The sequence below is a fragment of the Saccostrea echinata genome, unplaced genomic scaffold (assembly GCF_033153115.1).
Source record: "Saccostrea echinata isolate AGI-Se365-2 ecotype Australia unplaced genomic scaffold, CSIRO_AGI_Sech_v1 ptg000015l, whole genome shotgun sequence".
Taxonomy (NCBI): Eukaryota; Metazoa; Mollusca; class Bivalvia; order Ostreida; family Ostreidae; genus Saccostrea; species Saccostrea echinata.
This window is the reverse complement of record NW_026889764.1, coordinates 9,017,501-9,039,359: the sequence shown is the minus strand read 5'-3', so window position 1 is coordinate 9,039,359 and position 21,859 is coordinate 9,017,501. Positions and strand designations below refer to the sequence as shown.

At 31.5% G+C, this 21,859-nt stretch overlaps 1 protein-coding gene across 1 annotated transcript in view; it reads left to right on the top strand.

Annotated features, from left to right (window-relative positions):
• Positions 1-12,113: 12,113 nt before the first annotated feature.
• LOC133187820 (uncharacterized) overlaps positions 12,114-21,859 on the top strand; it is a 9,812-nt gene continuing 66 nt past the window's right edge. Inside the window, exons 1-5 of the mRNA XM_061323220.1 lie at positions 12,114-12,203; positions 12,471-12,611; positions 13,992-14,114; positions 14,269-14,386; positions 21,683-21,859. The exon at positions 21,683-21,859 is cut by the window's right edge and continues 66 nt beyond it. Of these exons, the coding sequence (XP_061179204.1) occupies positions 12,140-12,203; positions 12,471-12,611; positions 13,992-14,114; positions 14,269-14,386; positions 21,683-21,859 (623 nt within the window). The 5' untranslated portion in view covers positions 12,114-12,139. The remainder of the gene's footprint in view (positions 12,204-12,470; positions 12,612-13,991; positions 14,115-14,268; positions 14,387-21,682) is intronic.

The window sequence follows — 21,859 nt, the reverse complement described above, 5'->3', positions numbered from 1 at the left end:
GAACTATAGACCAATTAATCTTAAAAATGTTGATTAAAAAAATTTTGCTCATGTTCTAGCTAATCGTTTGTAAAAAGTTGCTAGTAGAATAATTAGTAGTGAGTAAAGTGCTTATATTAAAGGTAGATATATTGGGGAGAACGCGAGAATAATATTAGACATATTTGAATATTGTAACAATAATGATATTGATGGTATTTTGCTCTTTCTCTATTTTGAAAAAGCTTTCGATTCTGTTGAATATAACTTCATGTACAAAACTCTAGAAAAAAATAGTTTTGGTGAAAAATTGATCAAAATGATAAAAACATTATATTTTAAACCAACTTTTAAAGTTAAAAATAATGGCTGGATGTCAAAATCATGTGAAATGCAAAGAGGGATTAGACAAAGATGTCCTGTGTCAGCACTTTTATTTATTTTCGTGCTAGAAATACTAGCATTCAGCTTAAAAATAATGAAGAAATCATCGGTTTATCGCCAGGTGATAATGGAAATTTAAAAAATCGTACAACATGCCGATGATTGCAATAATTTATTGAAAGACACTTATTCATTGAAAAAAGCTTTAGAAACAATACGTGAATTTAGCAAAGTCGCAGGCCCGAAACTGAATATGGACAAAATTTACAGAATGTTTATTGACAGGAAAATTTATTGAAATGTATTTAAATGAAAAATATATTTGTGGTTAGAATTTCTAAAAGTCATGTAAAATCAGTAGGTGTATATCTCGGTCATGATAAGGATATCTGTTATGATATGAATTGGACAAATAATGATCTTTTATCTCTTGAAGAGTGGTCAAACAAATGGTTACCAAAATTTAATCCCTCCAAAGCTAAGGTTGTATTTTTTAGCACAAGAGAAAACATAGAACCTCCCAAAGTCCTATTCCAAGATAGCCAATTAGAATATGTTCAAACTCATAAACATTTAGGGGTAACTTTTTCATATAACTTAAGTTGGTCAACTCACATTGAAATCTTACTGTCTAATGCATACAAAAAAATTGGTCTATTAAAAAAAACTTAAATTCAAGATAAATCGAAAGACTCTTTCACTCATGTATACTTCATTTATCCGCCCTCAACTCGAATACGCTTCAGTTGTATGGGGTGGTTGTCTAGCTATCGACTCTGAAAAATTAGAGAAATTGCAACTACACGCAGCACGGATTGTTACTGGCTTGACCTTAATTGCATCTAGAGACTCTTTGTACTTTGAAACAGGCTGGGAACCGCTCATCGATAGACGCAAGATTCAGAGATTGAATACCATGTGTAAAATTCATAATAATTTAGTTCCTGATTATCTACGTGAAATTATACCTGAAATGCGATGTAATGCTTCCGCGTATAGAAATTCTCAAAATTATAATATACCCGTCTGTAGACTGCAATTATACAAATCATCATTTGTACCAACTGTAGTAAACGAGTGGAATTCTTTATCGCTAGACACCAGACTCTCGAGCTCCTTATCTGCTTTTAAACGTAAAATCACACAAAAAATAACAGTAGCCCCGCCTTATTTCAGTTTTGGAAAAGACGCTACAATATACTGCACACTAGACTCCGACACAATTGTGTGCTAAACATTGATCTTTATAGGTGTAACATAATATCTAGTCGATTATGCTGCTGTGGTAAGGTAGAAGACAGTCACATTATTATTTTTTCTCATGTCCTAATTACACTGAGGCCAGGAAAGATTTCTTCGATACGTTTTTGAGATTTAATAAAGTTCATATTGTTGACACTCATACTTTACTCTGGGGGGATACTTCACTCAGTATTGCTGAAAATGAATATCTCTTCTCTATTGTTCAATCTTATATTCAGCATTCAGGCAGATTTAATTGATTTTTTCTAAAAATGTGTATAGATAATAATTTAGCAGTATATGTTTCTATGTTGTGAGTTAATTTAGTTTGTACATGCTGTTGGACACGTCTGATTCAATCTTTTGTGATATAACATGTAGGGAGAGGGCGAATTAGGTTTTTAGAACTTGTGCCCAATCCCATTGTATATATTTATTGCAATAAAAAATATGTTCAAATCAATTGGACAAATAAATTAGAGAAACTTGAAAGAATACTGAGTGTTCGGAGAAGGCCAAACTTAACGATCTTCGGAAAATGCACCATAATAGATACACTAGCATTATCTAAATTGGTATATAATGCTTTTATTTCGTCAAATCCAAAAAATGAATTCTTTAAAAATGTATCAAAACTTGTATATAATATCCTATGGAAGAAAAAAGATAGGATAAAGAGAAATACGCTAATTGGTAAAGTTGACCAAGGTGGAATAGGTATTGTTGATATAGAGAGTAAATTTACTGCAGCGAAGGCTTTTTGGATAAAACGAATACTAGATAAAAGAAGTATAATATAAAAAATGTTGAATAATATTCTTAATCTTAAAATCCTGTCAGTTAATGATATTGTTAAAACAAGTGTATGTAACTTTGAAAATACTGCTTTTTTAAGATGCTAAGAATACCGCTTTTTTATGGTGAAGTCCTTTCCGCTTTCAATAAATGTAAAAAAGTTAAACAAATTTGTGCTTTAAAGAGAGACCATTTTTTATCGGTGTTCATTTGGAACAATAATGTTTCAGTATGATTCTAAACCTCTTTGTTTTGAAAACTGGATACAAATTGATATTCTGTATTTCAAAGATCTTTTTGATAATGATGGAAACTTCCTTAGTATTGAACACTTTTATAGCATACTGGAAAAGAAAAACAATATACTCTGTGAATATATCATGATAAAGAAGGCACTCAGAGAATACAAAAACAATTTTGATTGTACATATGCAAAATTTGTTAATATTAAAAACGAAGTGTCATTTTTATTCAGAGATAATAGTGTAAGAACTGTAGCAAACTTTAATGTGATTTTCATCATTCAATTTTGGTAAACAAAATTTCAACGATCAGTTTATGAAAATATGTGGCAAAAGACTTTTGATCTTAGTTACAAATATGTCTGGAAAAATGTATATCTAGCTAAAATTAAGTATATGTATGAAAAAAATGTTGTTGAATTCAATTATAAATTATTGAATTGCATATTGAATAATAATTTAAATGTAAGTAAATGGAACAAAGATGTAGAACCTTTTTGTGAATATTGTATGGTTGCTGAAGACACTGAACATCTCCTGTACAAGTGTAAACTTTGTGAAAATATTTGGAAAAAATAAGTTTGATTTGGGGTTTTGAAATCACATGGGAAAAACTGGTACTTGGTTTTTATAATGAAATCAATTCAAAAACAACTAGATTGAATAATCTATTGTCACTCATTTGTTTTACCATTTATAAATATAAAATGAAATGTAGATTTCAAAAAGAAAACATGTATATAGAAGTTTTTCGAAATAAGATTAAAAAAAAATTGTCTTTGTTTACAAAACGTGATTCTAAAGAAAGCACATGTAATTAATGATAATCTGCATCTAGAAGTAGGCAATTATTTGTGATTTTGATTCATAAGTTTCTATGCAATGTATGTATTATGATTTTCTGTACATTGAATTATTTATATACCATGTTTTAATAAAAGAGAAAAAAAAACATTGACGTATAATTTTTAAAAGTAGATCCCAGCTTTTTTTCTTCAGGAATAGAAGATAATGCTTATTAGTTTTGAGAATAGAAATGTGTTTTATATCAATCTAATCAAATGTTATTAAGTATATCTTTGAGGACATGATCAAGATTAATGATTTTTCTAGCGACTAGATTTTTTCATGAACTTCTTTCAGTGACGACCGGTCAAGGTAGTCTAAGGGTAGGGCGTTTGCTTCGTGATCGGGAAACCCAGGTTCGTTTCTCGTTCGTCGCACCGCGCCAAACCTAAGACATAACTACAGGTAGTGACTGTTCCTTCGCCAAGCGCCCGGCACTAGAAGTGAAAGTCACGGGTCTTTCGGATAAGACCTTAAAAACCGAGGTCCCGTGTCACGGTGAGCGGTGGCACGATAAAGAACCCCCACTGCTCATGGCCCTGAGTGCCGAGTATAGGTCTAAATTTGAAACCCTTCGTCGGTAAATGGTGACGTCTCTATATGAGTGAAAAGTTCTCGAATGGGACGTAATCAATCTTTCAGTGACGATTGTTCTAGTTATTTATTACGATTTTGTACATTATTAGAATTATTGCTTTACGAAACAGTTACTTACATTTTTGCTGTGAGAAATCTATAGAGCGAATTATACTAAGGTGATCTTATCAGGAAACTCTTAGGACAAACTAAGATAAAGTCCTCTATTTGGATAAAACAGGTTATCAGAACTGTTTTGATAACATTCAGATGAATGTGCTCTTAGATGTCATGATAGCACTTTTTCGATGTTACACAAACAACATTATTCTATAAAATCCTGTCCATACTTTAATACTTCAGACAATTTCATAAATGAATTGTGAAGTAACTAACAGTGATCATTCTTGAAATTTTCAACAATACAAATTATCAGCAGAACCAACACGAACCTCTGAAAATAGAGGTGGGATCGGGTGCCATGGAGGAGTAAGTATAACCTGTCGACCGGTCACACCCGCCGTGTGCTCCTTGTCCTGATCGGATCAACGGGCAAATAAAAATTGTATACCATCTAATGTGAACATAATATTCTTACAACTTGAATAAAAATAGATTTTATGTGTATTGTATATTGTATCAAGCATAGTCTTTGCAAGATGATGATATCCTTGTATCATGAACTTATTTGTCAATAACCTGCTTTTGGAAATTGTACATAGAACATGTTCTTGCGTATCGAAATTGGGAGGCATACCTCATTATGCAGATGATAATGGTATATTGGTATATTGCTATATGAATAAGGGAAGTCGACGATAGAAAAGTTGAAGACATCACGTTTATCATAAAATTTAGTTGTCAGTTTGCCATTAATGTCTTTCTCTAGTAAAACATCCAAATATGAAACAGATGTGTTAGACTCTGTGGTGTCTTTTATTTCGAGTTCAAAGGGATATATCGAATCAACGTAGGAATAGAACTGAATATTGTTAATTGATTAACGTCGTTGATATATCTAAATATCTTCATGGATTTCAATATAGTGTCAGTATCCAGCATATTAGAATTAAGACTGCTCATCATATCAAAGAATATGGAATGCGATATTATTTTAAAAATATCTGTAAAACAATATAAATTAAATGACGGATATGGTAAAAGATTTGGCACAAAAATTATTATTTTATGCCAAAATCGGATTTGTATCCAGAATTAAATGGAATCAAAAACATGTGAAAGAGTGAATATTGGTTGATTGATTAATAATATGTTGTTGACAATTTTTCACTCATATAGAAACGTCACCAATTGCAAATACCAGTGATTGGCTTCAAAAGACCTACACTCGGCATTCAGGGCCATTGAGCGGTGAGTGTTCGTTATGATAGCAACGCCTACCGTGACACGGGACCTCGTTTTTTATGTTCTCATCCAAAAGACCCTTTGCTCTCATTTCTAGTGCTGAGCGCTTTGCGAAGGAACAGTTACTACTAAAAGAACCTTCACTGCTCAATGGCCCTGAGGGCCAAGAAAAGGTCTAAATTTGAAACATTTTACCGGTATATGGTGACGTCTCATATTAGTGAAAAATTCTTGCAAAGGACGAAAAACAATACACAATTAATCAATAAATCTTTCTGCATTGTTCTGATCAGGGATATGTCGGTACTGCAGTGCTGTTTTTTTTATTACCTTTCAGCTTCCCTATTTTCCAATTTTCCATGAGATCTAAGAATTTTTTAAAAAGGGATTTTCTATTTTAAGATAACTATAACTTTGTTCACGAAAAGTATCTTTGTTTATTATTTCATTCACAATGTATTGCATGATTTTCTTTCCATCAGAACATATGATCAAAGGAACACATAAATCCCTTCAAAGATAAATGCTTAATGTGTTTTAATAAATACATGAATTAAAGTGTCTGAAATAAGTTTAAGAAAGTTTATTGTGGAAAGATGATATAGATGTTTGTGGGAGTTAAAATAATCTTAGATTATCTTTAATTTTTCAGAAGTATATTTATAAAATGCTGCATGTCAAATCTTAAAACATCAGGAGTCTAATTACATTTGCATTTCATCACATTTACTATATTTTGTTTTTTAAAATAGAGTCCCAGAGGTTTCCTTCTGGGGCAGAGGATGGTGTTCATAGGTTTTGAAAATAGAAACGTGTTTCACATCAATCTAATCAAATGTTATTGAGTATATCTTTGAGGACATGAATCAAGATTAATAATGTTTCCAGAGACAAGATTTACTAATGAACCCCTTTCAGTGATGTTTGTTACCTATTTATTACGATTTCGTACATCATCAAGAATTAATGCCTTAATAAGCAGTAACTTACATTTCTGTTGTGAGAAACCTGTAGAACGAACTAAGGTGATCTTATCGGGAAACTCTTTGGACAAACTAAGGTCAGACGTACTCTTTTTGGACAAAGCAGATTATATAATGACCAACTAATTACTTAACTTTATGACAAACGGGATGAATAATTCATTTTTTCATCGTCAGTTTCCCTTATTTGTGTTGTAATATTCCAAATTAACCTGCATATTATGTTTCTGTCCCCCGCTTGATTCAACAAGCAAAAGGAGTGCTCTGAGTAGATCAGTTTTTAAACCGAGGCAAGCTACTGGCAAATTAGTCGATGTTACAAGGATCGTAAACGAATTTGAAAAACCCAACCTCTTTACTCAAATTCTTCGGTCGTTATAATGACTTTGTTTGTAAATCCAACCTATCGCTGGGTCGTATTTTGTCTTAAATATTTCTTACCATTTCTTTGGCCATTTTTTTATAGAAAAGTTTTACTAATGATTACTCCGTCTATCTGATCAATACATAAGGCTCTAGACAGAAGTGACTGGTCAATAGGGGATTGTTACTCCTAGGAACCTGACCCCACCTCTGGTGTTTCCACGAGTCCTTGTTTTGCCCTGAAAGTCATATTTATCCTTAAGAGAATGTTAAATTACTTTAACCAACCTTATGAAAGAATCTGACTGAAACATTCACAAATTTAAAAAAGTCGTACATTAATATTCATTGTTGTATACATTTACTTGTGAAAGTTCTTAACAATACCCGAACCATACAAAAAGATGTGTTCTGTTCTCCAATAACAATCTATTGTGAGACCTCCTCTGGTAACTATATCAGGAAGATGATGTAATCTTGGGTGGTATGAGTAAACTACTGTCAAACTTCAATATCTCAAACTTGATGAAGAACTAAAAAAAAACTTTACATATCTGAGGGTTCGAGATATTGAGGGTAAATTAAAATAGTAGTACATAATGAAATAAGAGCATAAGACTTTCAAATCACTTCAACATTTTCACGATGTTTGAAATATCCGTATTTGAGATAGCGAAGTTCAGCTGTATTGTCAAATAAAAAGATTTATTTTCACTGTATAGCTATGCTTCCATACTTATGCTTCGCTTCAAATACTTTTATAGTTTTAATAATAAAAAAGAAGATGGTCTTTTGAAGGTGAAAAACATTGTATTAAAGAAAAATAGGATGATGATATTGTATACTTTTGTAAAACTTTGCTATTGGAAAAGTTGTATTGCTTTAAGATTTTAAAATGTAGTTGGTGAGCATGGATTCGTGTATCGCTTCATATAACGAAAATAACCAAAAAAAAAAATTCCTGCAAAAGTTACTCAGTACTCGATCAATAAATCCAAAAATCGATATTTGAATTTTTTATTGCAACTTGTAAATTTGGAAATAGGAAAAGTACAATGTAGTTTTTCAGACTTTTATTTCGCTAATATATGATTTTTAATTGTTATTGTATACTATTCATTTCAAAGGAGGAGTTAATGGAGCATTTCTAGATAATCAAAGTAGGAAATATTGTACATGAAATATATGGAGATAACGAACAGTATTCAAGCTCAAAAGTTCATTAAACAATGCAAAATAGGAGCAGAGCAAACACAGACCTCCAAAACATCAGATGTGGGATCAGGTGCCATGGAGGAGGGAGCATCCCCTGCCGACCGGTCACACCCGCCGTGTGCTTCTTGTTATGATCGGGAAATAACGGAAAAATCCGTCATTAAATAGAATATTGTACATTAAATAGAATTTTATTTTAATTTATGAACATTTTTAAAGGTTCTGGAAATTTGATGTCTCCAAAGGCAGAAAAGTGCATAAAGAACAAGCAGGGGCAGTACTGCGTAATAGGGTTAGATTTCAAAAACAAAATTAATGTTCACATCCTGGTCCTGTTGATCGAATGTAACAGGAACTATTAGATCTGTCAATCTGTTCAGCCACACACCTGTCTCAATCTAGTGTTCAACAGTAAATTTTTGTACGAATTGATGACACACAACCGGAACAATTAGGCTTTAATACCACAAGCTTATGAAAAGCTCACAATACGTCTCAACCTTAATCTACCAATGTTGGACTCTTCTGACATTTCTTTAACGTAGTGAGCCACCAAAGAGATTGAACCACGAACAATCAATTGCGCTATAATTTTTATTCAACATTCAAGTTTGAAATCACAAGTTAAATTATTCTGTAGTGCACGTCATATTACTATCGATAAGTTGATTCCGTGTGGATACAACATTTTGAGATGAGGCCATTAAATAAAATTAAGTAAGTTGAAAAAAAATCTCAGTTTTATTACTATTGTTCCACGCGATCTTTTTTTTCACAACCCTAAGAAAAAATACTATAGTAAACTATAGTAAATTATAGTTCACTATAGTTAACTATAGTATCAAAGTAAAAAATTTGGAGCTATGACTTACTATAGTAAACACTTTGGAACTTTGATTTACTATAGTAAATACTTTGGAACTTTTATTTACTATAGTGAAAACTTTGGAACTTTGATTTACTAAAGTAAAAACTTTGGAACTTTGATTGACTATAATGGTAAAATCTTTTGAACTTTGATTAACTATAGTAAAAACTTTGAAACTTTGATTTACTATATCAAAAACTTTTATACTTTTATTTATTATTGTAAAACCCTTGGAATTATGTTTTTATCCCATTCTTCACATTTTATGATATTTCGTGTTCAAAATTCATAAAAGCTTCAGAGAACTTTTTATAAACCAGACCCCTCAAAAAAATTAATGTTTACGAATGAAATTTAATGTAAGGTTGTCTCTCGCGCCGATAGATGAGCAATATTTATTTAAGGAAACATCAACGGCCTTTTTCAAGATTTTCACCAATTTTGAGATTTTTGGCTAAGAAAAAGAAATTAATCACTGCTTTATCATGAAGGTAAAATTTTTGGTAATTATGAAATGGTTTTCTAATTATTTAACAATAATGAAACATAAACACTACCACATGCGAATGTTCCGTTATTGAAGCTTCTGATTTGATCTGTGACTGCCTGCTCATGAAAGACGCAATAAATCACTGTGACCACTTGGGGAATTCTTCACTAGCCACACAGAGTTTATCAGTAATTAAACTACAGGGACTCTAGATTTAGAGAAGGAGATCTAACAGATCACTGATGACCATAAAATAGGAGGTGGAGCTTAGCTCTTGCCATTTTGCCGGGAAATCTTTTCGATTCAGAATTGAACATATTTTACTTAATTAAAAGCATCTAAATACAGAAAAGAACCTCCCATTTTTGTGAATATGCTTCGAAAATATGGCTAGGTGACAGGTATCCGAAGCTGAATCTCCAAGGTGTCATATATTCTTAGCTTTGGCAGATTTTGTTGTGTAATGGGTTTTTGCCCTCTACTGTAAGTAAGATCAGACAGTTTGTGGTATTATTTCAAAGGATTCATCTTCCTTATTTATTGACCAATTTCTCTGAAAATTGGATGGGTTGCTTCTCAAATGTGTGTTCACAAAACCGTATCTCAGATTGTTAACTGTGTTAATTATCGTTTCTAATTATTTTTTATTTCTAGCTTAGTTTTGGAATTACTGATGAAAATGTTAAATTAGGCTAATAAATTGTTAACATTGAAGGACAAATGACTGTAACTTTTGAATTAGAAGATTTATCAAAAATCTGAGATACAGTTTTTAAGTTCAATCTTAAATCTACCTTGAGGCAAAATTACCATTTTGCGGGGTTAAATACAAAAAAGTTAATTTATAAAATTTCTATGCACTAAAACTTACATTAATATTTAAATAATTTTTAAATAAGTAATTAATTAAAGTTTAAATTAGGATAATTAAATAGTAAATTTAACAAGCTTTTAAATGTTATATACTTTTATTATTTTATCTTTGATTATGAAAGAATTACATGCATATTAAATTCTGGCATTTGGATACACTAGGTGTTTCCTTAAATGTATTTAATTTAATGCAGATGTAGTGTAATTTTTTTTTTGGGGGGGGGGGGGGGGGGGTAATAGACTATAAAATAAAATTTGCGTCATTTATAACCAAAATACTTGCTCCATCAACTTTGGTAAACATGTATTTTTTAATTTATAAATGTAAATATTGCATTCGAATTAACTAATTTATAGATTTAAATTAACATGTACAACAAACACCCAGCCCCCACCCAATCCCACATCCACCCCATAAAAGCGGCAAAATAAGCAAAAAATTATTGAAATACTTTAATAACTTGATAAACTATTGTGAAAACTTTGATATGAAAGTGAAAACTTTCAAACTTTGAATAACTATAGTACAAACTTTGGAACTTTGATTTATATAGTGAAAACCAAAATGGATGACACACAAGATGGACATTCACTATCCAGAGTTGTCGTTCCAGCTACGCTCCCACATACACCCTCCATCAACACTTGTTATACAAGATTCTTGGAAAATTCGCTAAAGATGAAAAATTGTATTAATTATCGTTTCTAATTAAATTTCTTATCGGTAAACAGGATTTATATTAACCTTTTACCCCTTAAAGGATTTATAATAAAAAAAAAATAATATCTACTCCGCGAAAAATTTCCATAAACCTATGAAAATAAATAATTTTGAGGAGTGATATATTTAAAGGAAATGTTAAATTATCATCTTTATCAATAATTACAAAATTACGATTTTAATATCAAATTTTCAACGCTTATAACTTGTCCAAGAATCTTATACAACGAGTGTTGACCACAGGCACTTGTTTCGCATACGGGGCACCCTCAACTTATTTTTACCACAAGGTACCTAACTCAATTTCAGGCACCCCGCTTCAAGCTCGAATTTTGTTCATACATCAATCATTAACCTACTATAAAATGACATCGTTCGCTTCGAAAGACTTTTTTTCTTGTCAAAATAATCTTTTCAGATGTCTCTGGCCGAGCCTCTTTATTGTAAACAACTCATTTTTTCCTTAAAAAATTACCTTGATTCATAATAAGACCTTAAATAGGATACAAAAGCTTCCGGTTGGGGTTATAAATATATATATAAAAAAAAACCCAAAGACTTCCGAGTATTCAATTCCGATTTTGGGCAATATTGCTTTGATCATCTATCAATTTTTATTATTATTATTATTATTATTATTTTTTTTTTTGCTTTATTTTATTCCTTTACAATGCTGTATCCTACTCAGGTGGCTGTTAAGACCCTTGGGCTTCTTTTTCTACAGTATTCTCCACTGCAGTTTAAAAAAGTTAAAATATTTCTAATCCATGCAACATTGCAGGTATCTACTAACTGCGTTGCTTCTATTTTTTTATATAAGGTATCTACTAAATATGTTGCAAGTTTTCATTTCAATTCAACTGATATGTTTTGGATTTGTTTCAGGATCTATGAAAGTGTCAAGGGTATAATTAGGTATATGCATATCTATATATATTTTATTTAGGTACATTTTGAATGCATATCAGGTATGTATTGTCTGATGCAAATTTGTTATTATAATTTGTTGTAGATGTATATTCAATGTCTTTAGAAATGTTTTTTTCTTATGCTGATATAATAAAGTTCAGTTAAATGCAGATATTTTTATCAATGTTAGATACCTTGGTAGTTTTATATCAAATTCAACCCGTAAGTGGTCATCTATTTTAGGAACAGGCGATTTTTTCATTGAAAATTCGACGGTGAAAGATTAAAATGAAGAATTACTTTGGGATAAAAGAATATTTTCTGTTCTGGTGCATTTGTAACATTTCAGCAGGTACAATGTATGTTTATGCTTATTAAAACACCATTATATCATGTGCGAAGAACTTTTCATGCTTTGGACTAACCGAAACTAATAATAAAGTATTCTAAGCAATTATCTTGAATTTATGCATTTACGTTTGTTACAGCTAAGTTGAATTTATAGATTTTCCACTAAAATATGAAATACAATTCAGAAAAGATACTTCATTTAACCTTACAGACTAGAAATTGCCTGTTCTGATATTTTTAAATCTACTTTGATAATTTATGTTGTCAGTAAAATGGCCGAGAGGGACATACACATTGGTCAAACCTAAATCCGGATGTCCACCAGGCTGGTTGGATGGATGGCGACTCCAGGATAATGAGGATGGTAGCTGCAATAAGAATTTTGTGTCACCAGGACATCACTTTTTTGGTAAGGTTAAAAATAATAGCCATTTTAATAAAATACGCTAGTTTTTATAAGTAATTGATAAAACGTTAAATAAAACAAGAGAAAATAGTAAACATAAGCATATAAACTTATTATAACTTATTTTTATTTATACATATATTTTATTCAATCAAATCATTTAAGATTATTCAAAGCACCTTCTTTTATTTGATTGATATTATTGTTAGGTCATATCGACATAATACTTGGTCTAAGCATGATATCTTTATAGTAATTTTGACACTGCAGTGACAGCAGTGAAATTCATTACAGAATTTTAATTATTGATAGAAATGACCACCATTAACCACATTGTCAGCAAACTAACTATGGTTTCAAAACGCAAAAGTAGCTCTTAACCCTGATCAAAGGACAAGATAGGCTAAGACCCCCTTTTGGCCCCTGGTTTGGGATGCTCTTAGAATGATGCCACAGTTTATCAATAAAAACCTGTTGTCACCCCTGTCTTTAAATGAGTATTGGTTCTAAATTATGGGATAGACAGAGGTCACAGAAAGGTTAGAAAATATGTCAATTTCCGAATTTTCTCATTTTTACGCGAATTTCCATCGATTTTACACCACATTTTGTTTCAGAAAACATAGAGCACAAGCTTGCCTATCTACCAAATTTATATGTTTCATACATTAGTATCAGATGCATCTTGTGTATAAAAATCTCAGATAGGCAAGCTTGTGATCTATGTTTCTCGAAGTGAAATGTATCTCAAATTTGACAAATTTCCAACAGAACTGAGGAAATTCGGGAAAATGTCCTACTTCTGCACCGTCTTGTGGCCCCTGTGTAAGTTTTGAATCAAAATTAGTGCTTGTTTTAAAACAAGCATCTTTTCGAGTTATTACATGTAACTACGAACTATCACAATTTTAACTGCGTTCTGATTTTTACATCAAATAAGGGGCCTATTTGGCCGTTACCATACCTTGTCCTTTTAAAACAAACTTTGTATCAAATACGGACATGTATTTTATTTAAAATCCACTTGTTACTTCATTTTTGCACTTGAACGCTCCATTATTTTCATTTATTTTTCGGAGAGTTAAAATCAAATCAAGAACACAGTTTTATTGTATTATGTACAAGTTCTACTTCTCGTATCTCTTCGTGCAAAGGCCTGTTTTGACCTAGAAAATGTTAAAGAGATATATATTTCATTAAAATAAGGTCTTTCTTCCCTATTAAAGGGTTTAGATTACTGTCCCTGTATTTTCAATTTATTATGTTGTAGGTTTTAATAAATGAATTGATAATACATTTCTACTTCAGTTATGTTCAAATTTACGTACTTACACTATTAAGGTCAAAAGCGCTTTTTGCAATTTTGAAATGAATTTTATACAGGTTACTTCGGCAAGAATATGAAGTTCTCCTACTGTACAAAAGATCCAAATGACATAAACGACGAAGGATTTTGGCCACCTGGGAACTACTGCATTCTGAAACATGGAATCAGCTGTCCGAGAGGTTATAAATTTTAGTAAATTTTTTACAACAGTTTTGATCAATGCATGTAATGCATTAACATGAGCAAAGTTTCTAGATAATTGATAACAGTATGCTTATGCAAGTCTTGCATTTTGTCAGTAAATAAATTACTCTATTTTTTTCAAATTTGTAGGTTTCCTACGTGGAAGTATTTATTGGGATGACGAAGATTCTGGAAATGATAACTCATATGGAGGCACTCTACCAAGTGGTAGTTATACCAGAAATACTAGGATTGATTACTGCTGCAGGTTATGTTACAATTATCTAATATACGAGGGTCATTCAATAAGTTCGTAGACTTTTGTCAAAACACTTTTATTTAACGTCATATTATAACCAAATTTGGTAGACATACTTTAAAAATAAATCCAAATTATTTGAATAAAAGGATTCAACTATAAGATGATAAATATCCCACTTATTTAAAACTGCAAAAAATAGGGTTACGGAGCACTGTCAAAACTGAGTAATTTTTAGAATTTTTAACAATACCATTGATTTTGTCTAAAGTTATATCTCTAACAAATGGCACTTAAGGGCACTTAAGGGTAAATAACACAAACAAACTTTTATCAAAAATCAGCAATACTTCTCATAGATTTATATTCAAATAGGTAATCTGTATAATGTTTGTCATGTAAAGTGGGAGAATTTTGTACGATTTTGTCACATTGTTAAAAATATGCGCACAATTTTGTATAAAATTACATAGAAAACGACACAAAGTCGCGTATCTAAGTACCAAAGAAAACTTACGATTTCTTTATATTTTAGGGATTTATTATTTATGTCATTTCTAATCAAATTCAGTGAAAACATATATATCAATCCATGCATCAATTTTTTGTTTGCGTTATGTATCCTTAAACGAAATAGAATTGAAACGTACAAATATACTTTTGCTTTATAATTTTAAGTACCAAATTGTAATGTACTACATTGGTATATTAGAGAGAAATCAGTTTCAGAAGTCAGGAAGTTCTCTTTGAAAAAAAACGAAAGAAGGTGACGTTATTAGACTTCACTGAGCAGCCGGTGAGTAGCGATATAATTTTGTTTTGCACTCAGGAAACCTCTAAACAAACTCTGAAAATGCTGGAGAAAATATACCAGAAGTGAGTTATTTTAGTTGACGTCCTTACCTATCGGTTTTAGCTAGGTTAGATTAGGTTTCATATTGAAAATATTCTGTTAAAAATTAGTCTGAATATTTGAAAACAGGTATTGCACGGACACAAAATAGTGGTTCACTGTAAATGCTGTTTATCACTCGAGACTGCAATGTTTTCAGTACCGTGTGTCAGTATTCTTTTGTTTTGACAAATGTTCACTTCCTTTCAAATTGTCACTCTCGCAGATATTGCCGAACGTCTATGTACTTGAAATCGAAACTCTTAATAAAAACAATAGGGACATATTGAATTCTTTTTACTACGATGTAACAGTCAATATCAGCAGGCAAAGACTGCAGACGTTTTATGATGTTTACAATTTTAATCAAGAATGGAAAAGAAGATAATTTTTCGTAATCCAACATCTCTTTCTCTCTCTCATATAAGTGAACTCTGTCTTAATCTGTGCTTATTGCATTATACGTTTAATCTAATTTACAGACTCTCTTTATTAGTTTTCTAGTAATAGTCCTAGCTTTAGTTCGACAATTTTTCTGTTTTCTTTAAATCTATATCATCTCATTTTATTTACAGTGAATATAAAAATCCATGATTATTGTGTACAATTTACTTATAATGCTTAGTGTTTATAACCTAGTTCCCACTAATATTCAATCGTATTGCAAAATAACATTTTGCATTTACATGAATGTCATTTAGAGAGTGAAATTGGAATCAGTGATAAATATCTATTTTATATACTGCTTTTCAATGTTAAATGTACCAATAATTGTTATATGTACCTTGACCTATGGAGAGAACGATTATAGGCATTATGCCTTCTGTTCAATCCAATTTATTTGTAATGAATAAATATATTTTAAATATCACGCCCCCCCCCCTTCCACCGACGAAATAAAATTCTTATACCAGTATTGAATAGTGAAAATTATTTTCTTTAATGCATACTATGAATAGAGGAATGCTTTGACGTCGAAAGTCAACCTTTAAATAGTTCTAAATAATATGTGTTTAAAGAACTTAAAAAATATTTCATTCACCTCTACTGACCGCCTAAGCTTTGCTAAGATTGTGAAATCTTAGCACGCTTCTAGTTATGGTCTGAAGTTTAAGACTGTACTAAAGTCCTACTTAGACATGGTCTAAGACTTAAGTACCCTATATGTTAAGACCCCCTGGTCAAAAGACTTAGTAACGTCATGGAAAGTGATATGCAGCTTCATTGTTGTGGAACTCATAAAAGCAGAGTTACGCAGTAAAGAGTTTGAAAACTGACAAACTAAGTTATGCTACTTGAAGAATTCTTAGCAAACTATGCGTCAAGTATTATGGAGACCTTTTAAATAAGTTTATAAGGCGCTACAAACCGTGTGAGGAATGACGTTGCAGAGGGGAGCGTAATTGTGAGTACCTTTCACGACGTTGTTTTTGACGTTACATGTATAATGTAGTTAAGAGTGCTCTGAGGTGATAAAACATGTTAAATTTAAAATCAAGCAACATGAGTTCCATTTAATCAAATGGAATAAAACTTCAGACAACAACAAAATAAATGTTATGCACTTGAAAATTTGTTGACAATAAATCTTGTAAAATAATACCACGAAGAACGACATTGTCTACGTTTCTATCGAATGACCCTTGTAACTACTGTTGATATGGTTAAAAAAAACTTTTAAAAACCTTAAAATTTATCTCCTTTTTAGACAAGAAATGTAAACTCAATTGTAGATTTTATATATATATATATATATATATATATATATATATATATATATATATATATATATATATATATATATATATACAGTACAGGCCACGAGTTTTCCCCGTCGCACGGTGGAAAACACACCGTGTGAAATGGTCTGTGTTACACCGTGTACACGGTGTAGCACAGTGTGTGTGGATTTGAAATACACAGGTAGGCACACCGTGCCGCACCGTGTCTAGAAAAATCCCAGCTAATGCTCCCCGTGTCGCACCGTGTCCAGAAAATTCCCTCCGTGTCGCACCGTGTCCATAAAATTATAGAGATAAATCGTTTGGTTCTGATAAAAACTTAAAAATTTAAAAACAATTAATCACTTTGATTTATATGTATAATTATCGTTTTAAAATCTAGAAGACATTGACTGTGCTATGAATCGTACTAATGACACATGTAGTAGGATTAAATATCGGTAGCAGAAAATTTAATAAATGGTTTTGAATTTATCGTGCGCCCAGAAGTTCGTATTTAGTAAAGTTACATGTATTTAGTTACTTTTTAAAACTATAATTTGGATTGAAATTTTTAATGTCTGAAGAATTTTATTCCATGTGCTCATACAACGAAGAAAGACTAAATAGCATGATCCATCGATCTGCATTACATGTACTATACGATCTGAGCTGCAGTTGTTTTAGTATACAATCAAAGCATTAATTTTATATTCCTGAGTAGAGCACATTTATTTTGTTAATCTTATATTATTCTGAATTTATAAGCGAGAATCGACAGCAAAAATACAACATCCCTGTGTACAATAATGTGCGTATTTCTCGTAACAGAATTTCATAAACTAGTATTTTGAAAATCCTTTCAGTGTAAGTATGTAATAAATTTGTCTTTAATTGAAAAGTGTTTAAAGAAACAATGTCAGAGAGAGGGAGAGACCCTTTCGCTTAAATCTGTAAAAAAAAAAAAAAAAAAAAAAAAAAAAATTACGTTTTATAATGTCCAAGAGTATTTCTCGTAACAGACGATTGTCTTTATCTTTTCATAAACTACAGTAGTATTTATTATGCTTTTAAATTTAAAATCCTTTCAGTGTAAATATTTAATAAGTTTTTATTTAAATGAAAGTGTGCAAAGAAACAATGTCAGAGAGAGAGAGAGAGAGAGAGATTCTTCTAAATTTAATTCATCGTTTTATTTATATTACCAAAGTCACAATTAACCATTCTATAATACTATCTAAATTCCGTAACTTCGTTTCATATTCATCATAGTTACATGTACAATATGTGCTCAATGTTCTCCGTAACACACGAAATCCCCGTGCTCTACCTGTCAATCAAAATCTCACAGGTACAACGCTAGATGTCCCTGAAAGTTTGTTTACGCGGAAAGTAATTCTCTTGTGATTTGAAACATTCTTATGGTCAGTTCCGAGTTTACACCTTTCTTTAAAATATATTGGGACACAGCCGGAGGGCCGGGGCGCTGTGTGTTTATCACACCTTTCAAATTCTTTCGTCCTGACCATATCATGTGTATAAGACATGACTTACAGCCGAATTCATCTACCAGGTTACACCACCAGTCCACCACACGTGAACTTTGACTTGTCAAGATTTTAGACTTACTTCTAAATTATCCTTTTTCAGACACATATAAACATGAAACCTGTAATGTATGTTAGATTATGACTGTTTTGTTTCACAATAACGCAACATATAAATCCACAGACTTTCGATTAATTTTTAATTAGCTGAATCATATCGCTTTCGAGAACGGGGGGGGGGGGGGGGGGGGATAGCAAACATAATGCATGTAGCTTGAAAGAGGCTAGTTGTTTTTTCTTTCTTCCTTAACACCATGATAATACTTTGACCATAAGAAACTTTGTTCTATACATCCCCGCTCTACATTCGCTAACTGATTTTTTTTTCGCAAACCGTACGACACATTTTTCATAAAGTAATCTCAGAATAATGTAATATTTGTAAAGTAGTTGAAAAGCAGATTTGAGTTACCAAAAGTCGGCTTTTTGTGTGTTTGTGTGATATTTATCTCCATATTTTACATGATTATACAGATTGCAATAATCCTTAATCGAAAGTATAATTCGCCAAGTAATAATCAGAGAGCAGAGTTCATGTGTGTGTATCTAACACGTCTTTGGATTTTATTTATTTGGATGCATATTTTTTTTTAAATTCTTTTTACGTAGAAAATGATTTATAAAATAAACCATGCATCTGATAAATACCACATATGGATGCATACGTACGGTAAAAGAGATCTTGTTACGAAAATGACTGTAATTTAAATGAACACAGTTATAATCGAGAGAAAAGACAACAAGGTAATTAATTTACGAAAGTGTATTCCTTTGTAGTATAATGATAGTCTGATATTGAACATATTTTTTCTCTCGTATAGTTAGGTTTTTGAAACGCGACTTACAGGAATGTAAGTACACATTTTGAAGAGTTTGTATTTTGATGGACTGGACAAGAGCACGTGGATCTTAGATTTTATGGCATCTTATTTGTTCAAACATCTGTATATCGGTAAAGAAGTAGTAATATCTAAGACTGAAAAAAGGGGGAAAAAACCTGATTTTAAAGGAAATTGATATAATTGATTAAATAAAAAAATGAAAAGTTTTTATTATAAGTTCTGCGCGATATCGTAATGGGGCACTGCGATACACCGCGCGTACACACCGTGTTACACGGTGCGCAGACACCCTAACTTCAAAGACGCCGACATTGATCGAGGTCCACGCTAAAGCGTGGACTTTCGGTCCACGGGGCCCCGTGTTTTTCGGGGGAAACTCGTGGCCTGTACTGTATATATATATATATATATATATATATATATATATATATATATATATATATATATATATATATATATATATATATATATATATATATATATAAAGACGCTTGTGCAGTGAATGATATCTGTGAAGTTAGTATTTCCGAAGAAAGTAAATTCTATTAATAATGCATTTTTATCCATTTTTTTCATTTTTTTTCCTTTTACATTTTGCGTCAATTTCAATGCTGAATGTAATAACGCAAAATGTAATAACACGATTTTTGGATTATTACATTTTGCATTATAACATTTTGCGCCAAATGTAATGATGCATTTTTTGGTTGTTACATTTTGCGTTAATTAATTTTTGAGATGAGGACAATGCAAAATGCAATAAAACAAAATCTAATAAAACAAAATAATTTTTTTGTATTGTTTTCAATATAAAACATCACATAATTGATTTAAACCTATATCAATGGGAAACTCGCTTTACCAAATAGACAGACACACCCATAACTATGAGCCAAACGTTACGGCTTTCAGGACATTACTAAATCTAACTGTGTATTTTTACTAACTCTGCTTCTAGCATTTTTATTGAATACTTTTAAAACATTAAGTTAACTTTGATTGACATGTCTATTTATAAATCAGTCTGAATTAAATGTCCATCACTGACATCATTATTTACCAAAGATTGACCATGGGTCCATTAATTAAAGCTCTTGATATGCATGTACGACGTGCATGTGTACATTGGTAAGTAAATTAGAAGTGTATGTGTAAATGTGTTTGTGTATCTAGCGAGGAGAAGCTGGGGATGGGGTTACTTCGTATATGTATCATTGTATTTTTATGCACATGCAGGAAGCATCTTTTTTATTATTTGAGAGAGAGAGAGAGAATTTTATTTTTGCAGGTCTGCAATGCACATGATTTGTAAAACAGTATGAAATCTAAATTGACAAGAAAACCCTCCCAGATATATTTACACCTGCCAGTAAATGAAATAGATTTCTTTTCTAATTTTCTTGCCTATTTAAAAGCAAAAGCAAACTGATACACTGATCAACGAAATTACCCCCCCCCCTCCCCTCCATCCACAAACACACGTGTGCACGCAGTTTTCTAATTTGCAACACCTAAGATTTGAATATAGACTGATTTTGAAACAGATCTAATGTAAGATTTAGCATATGTTTATTTTTCCTATTGTTTATTTTCTTTTTGTTTATTTTCTTCCACTACTCAGTCGAAACTTATTCTCAATCTGACTGACCAAAAGTTGTTATGTAACATTTTGCATTGCTGCGTTTTGCTTAATCTCGACGCAAAATGTAACAATACAAAATGTAATAATCCAAAAATTATGTTGTTACTTTTTGCGTTAACACATTTTAATCTCGACGCAAAATGTTATAGCGGAAAATGAATTATTCTAAAAAGTCTGTTTTTACATTTTGCGTTATTACATTCTGCATTAATATCGACGCAAAATGCAATAACCCCGGTTTATTACATTTTGCGTTGTTATTACATTTCGCGTTGTAACACAGCATTTTGAAAACTCTATGGTCATAGTTTGACCTACTTTGCAAATAGAACATATGTTTGGGTCTAGTTTGACTGACTTGTTTCCTACCGACTGCCATGCCATTGTTGTGATCCTAACTTAATACCGAACTACTCATTATCTGTTAAACACAGAGGGCCTACGGCAGGCATGATCGGTCGACAATGAATGCTTACTCTTCCTACGCACCTAATTTCACGTCTGGTATTTTTAGATTTTGCCCTGTTCAGGATCCTTATTGTTTACAGGATGTATAAGATCAATCAGAGATCGTTATCATCACATTTTTCATTTATTGTAGGAAAGACGGCTCATTCAGAAGAGAAATACAACTCCCTACAACAAAACCATTCTATTTGCTGAGGTTTACCTCCTATTGTCAAATGGTCAAGGGAATGTATGTCAGGGAAGAGCACGTGCGTTTTGATGATGAAGATGCAAACAATAAAAACACGGTAGCCGGAAATTATCCTTACGG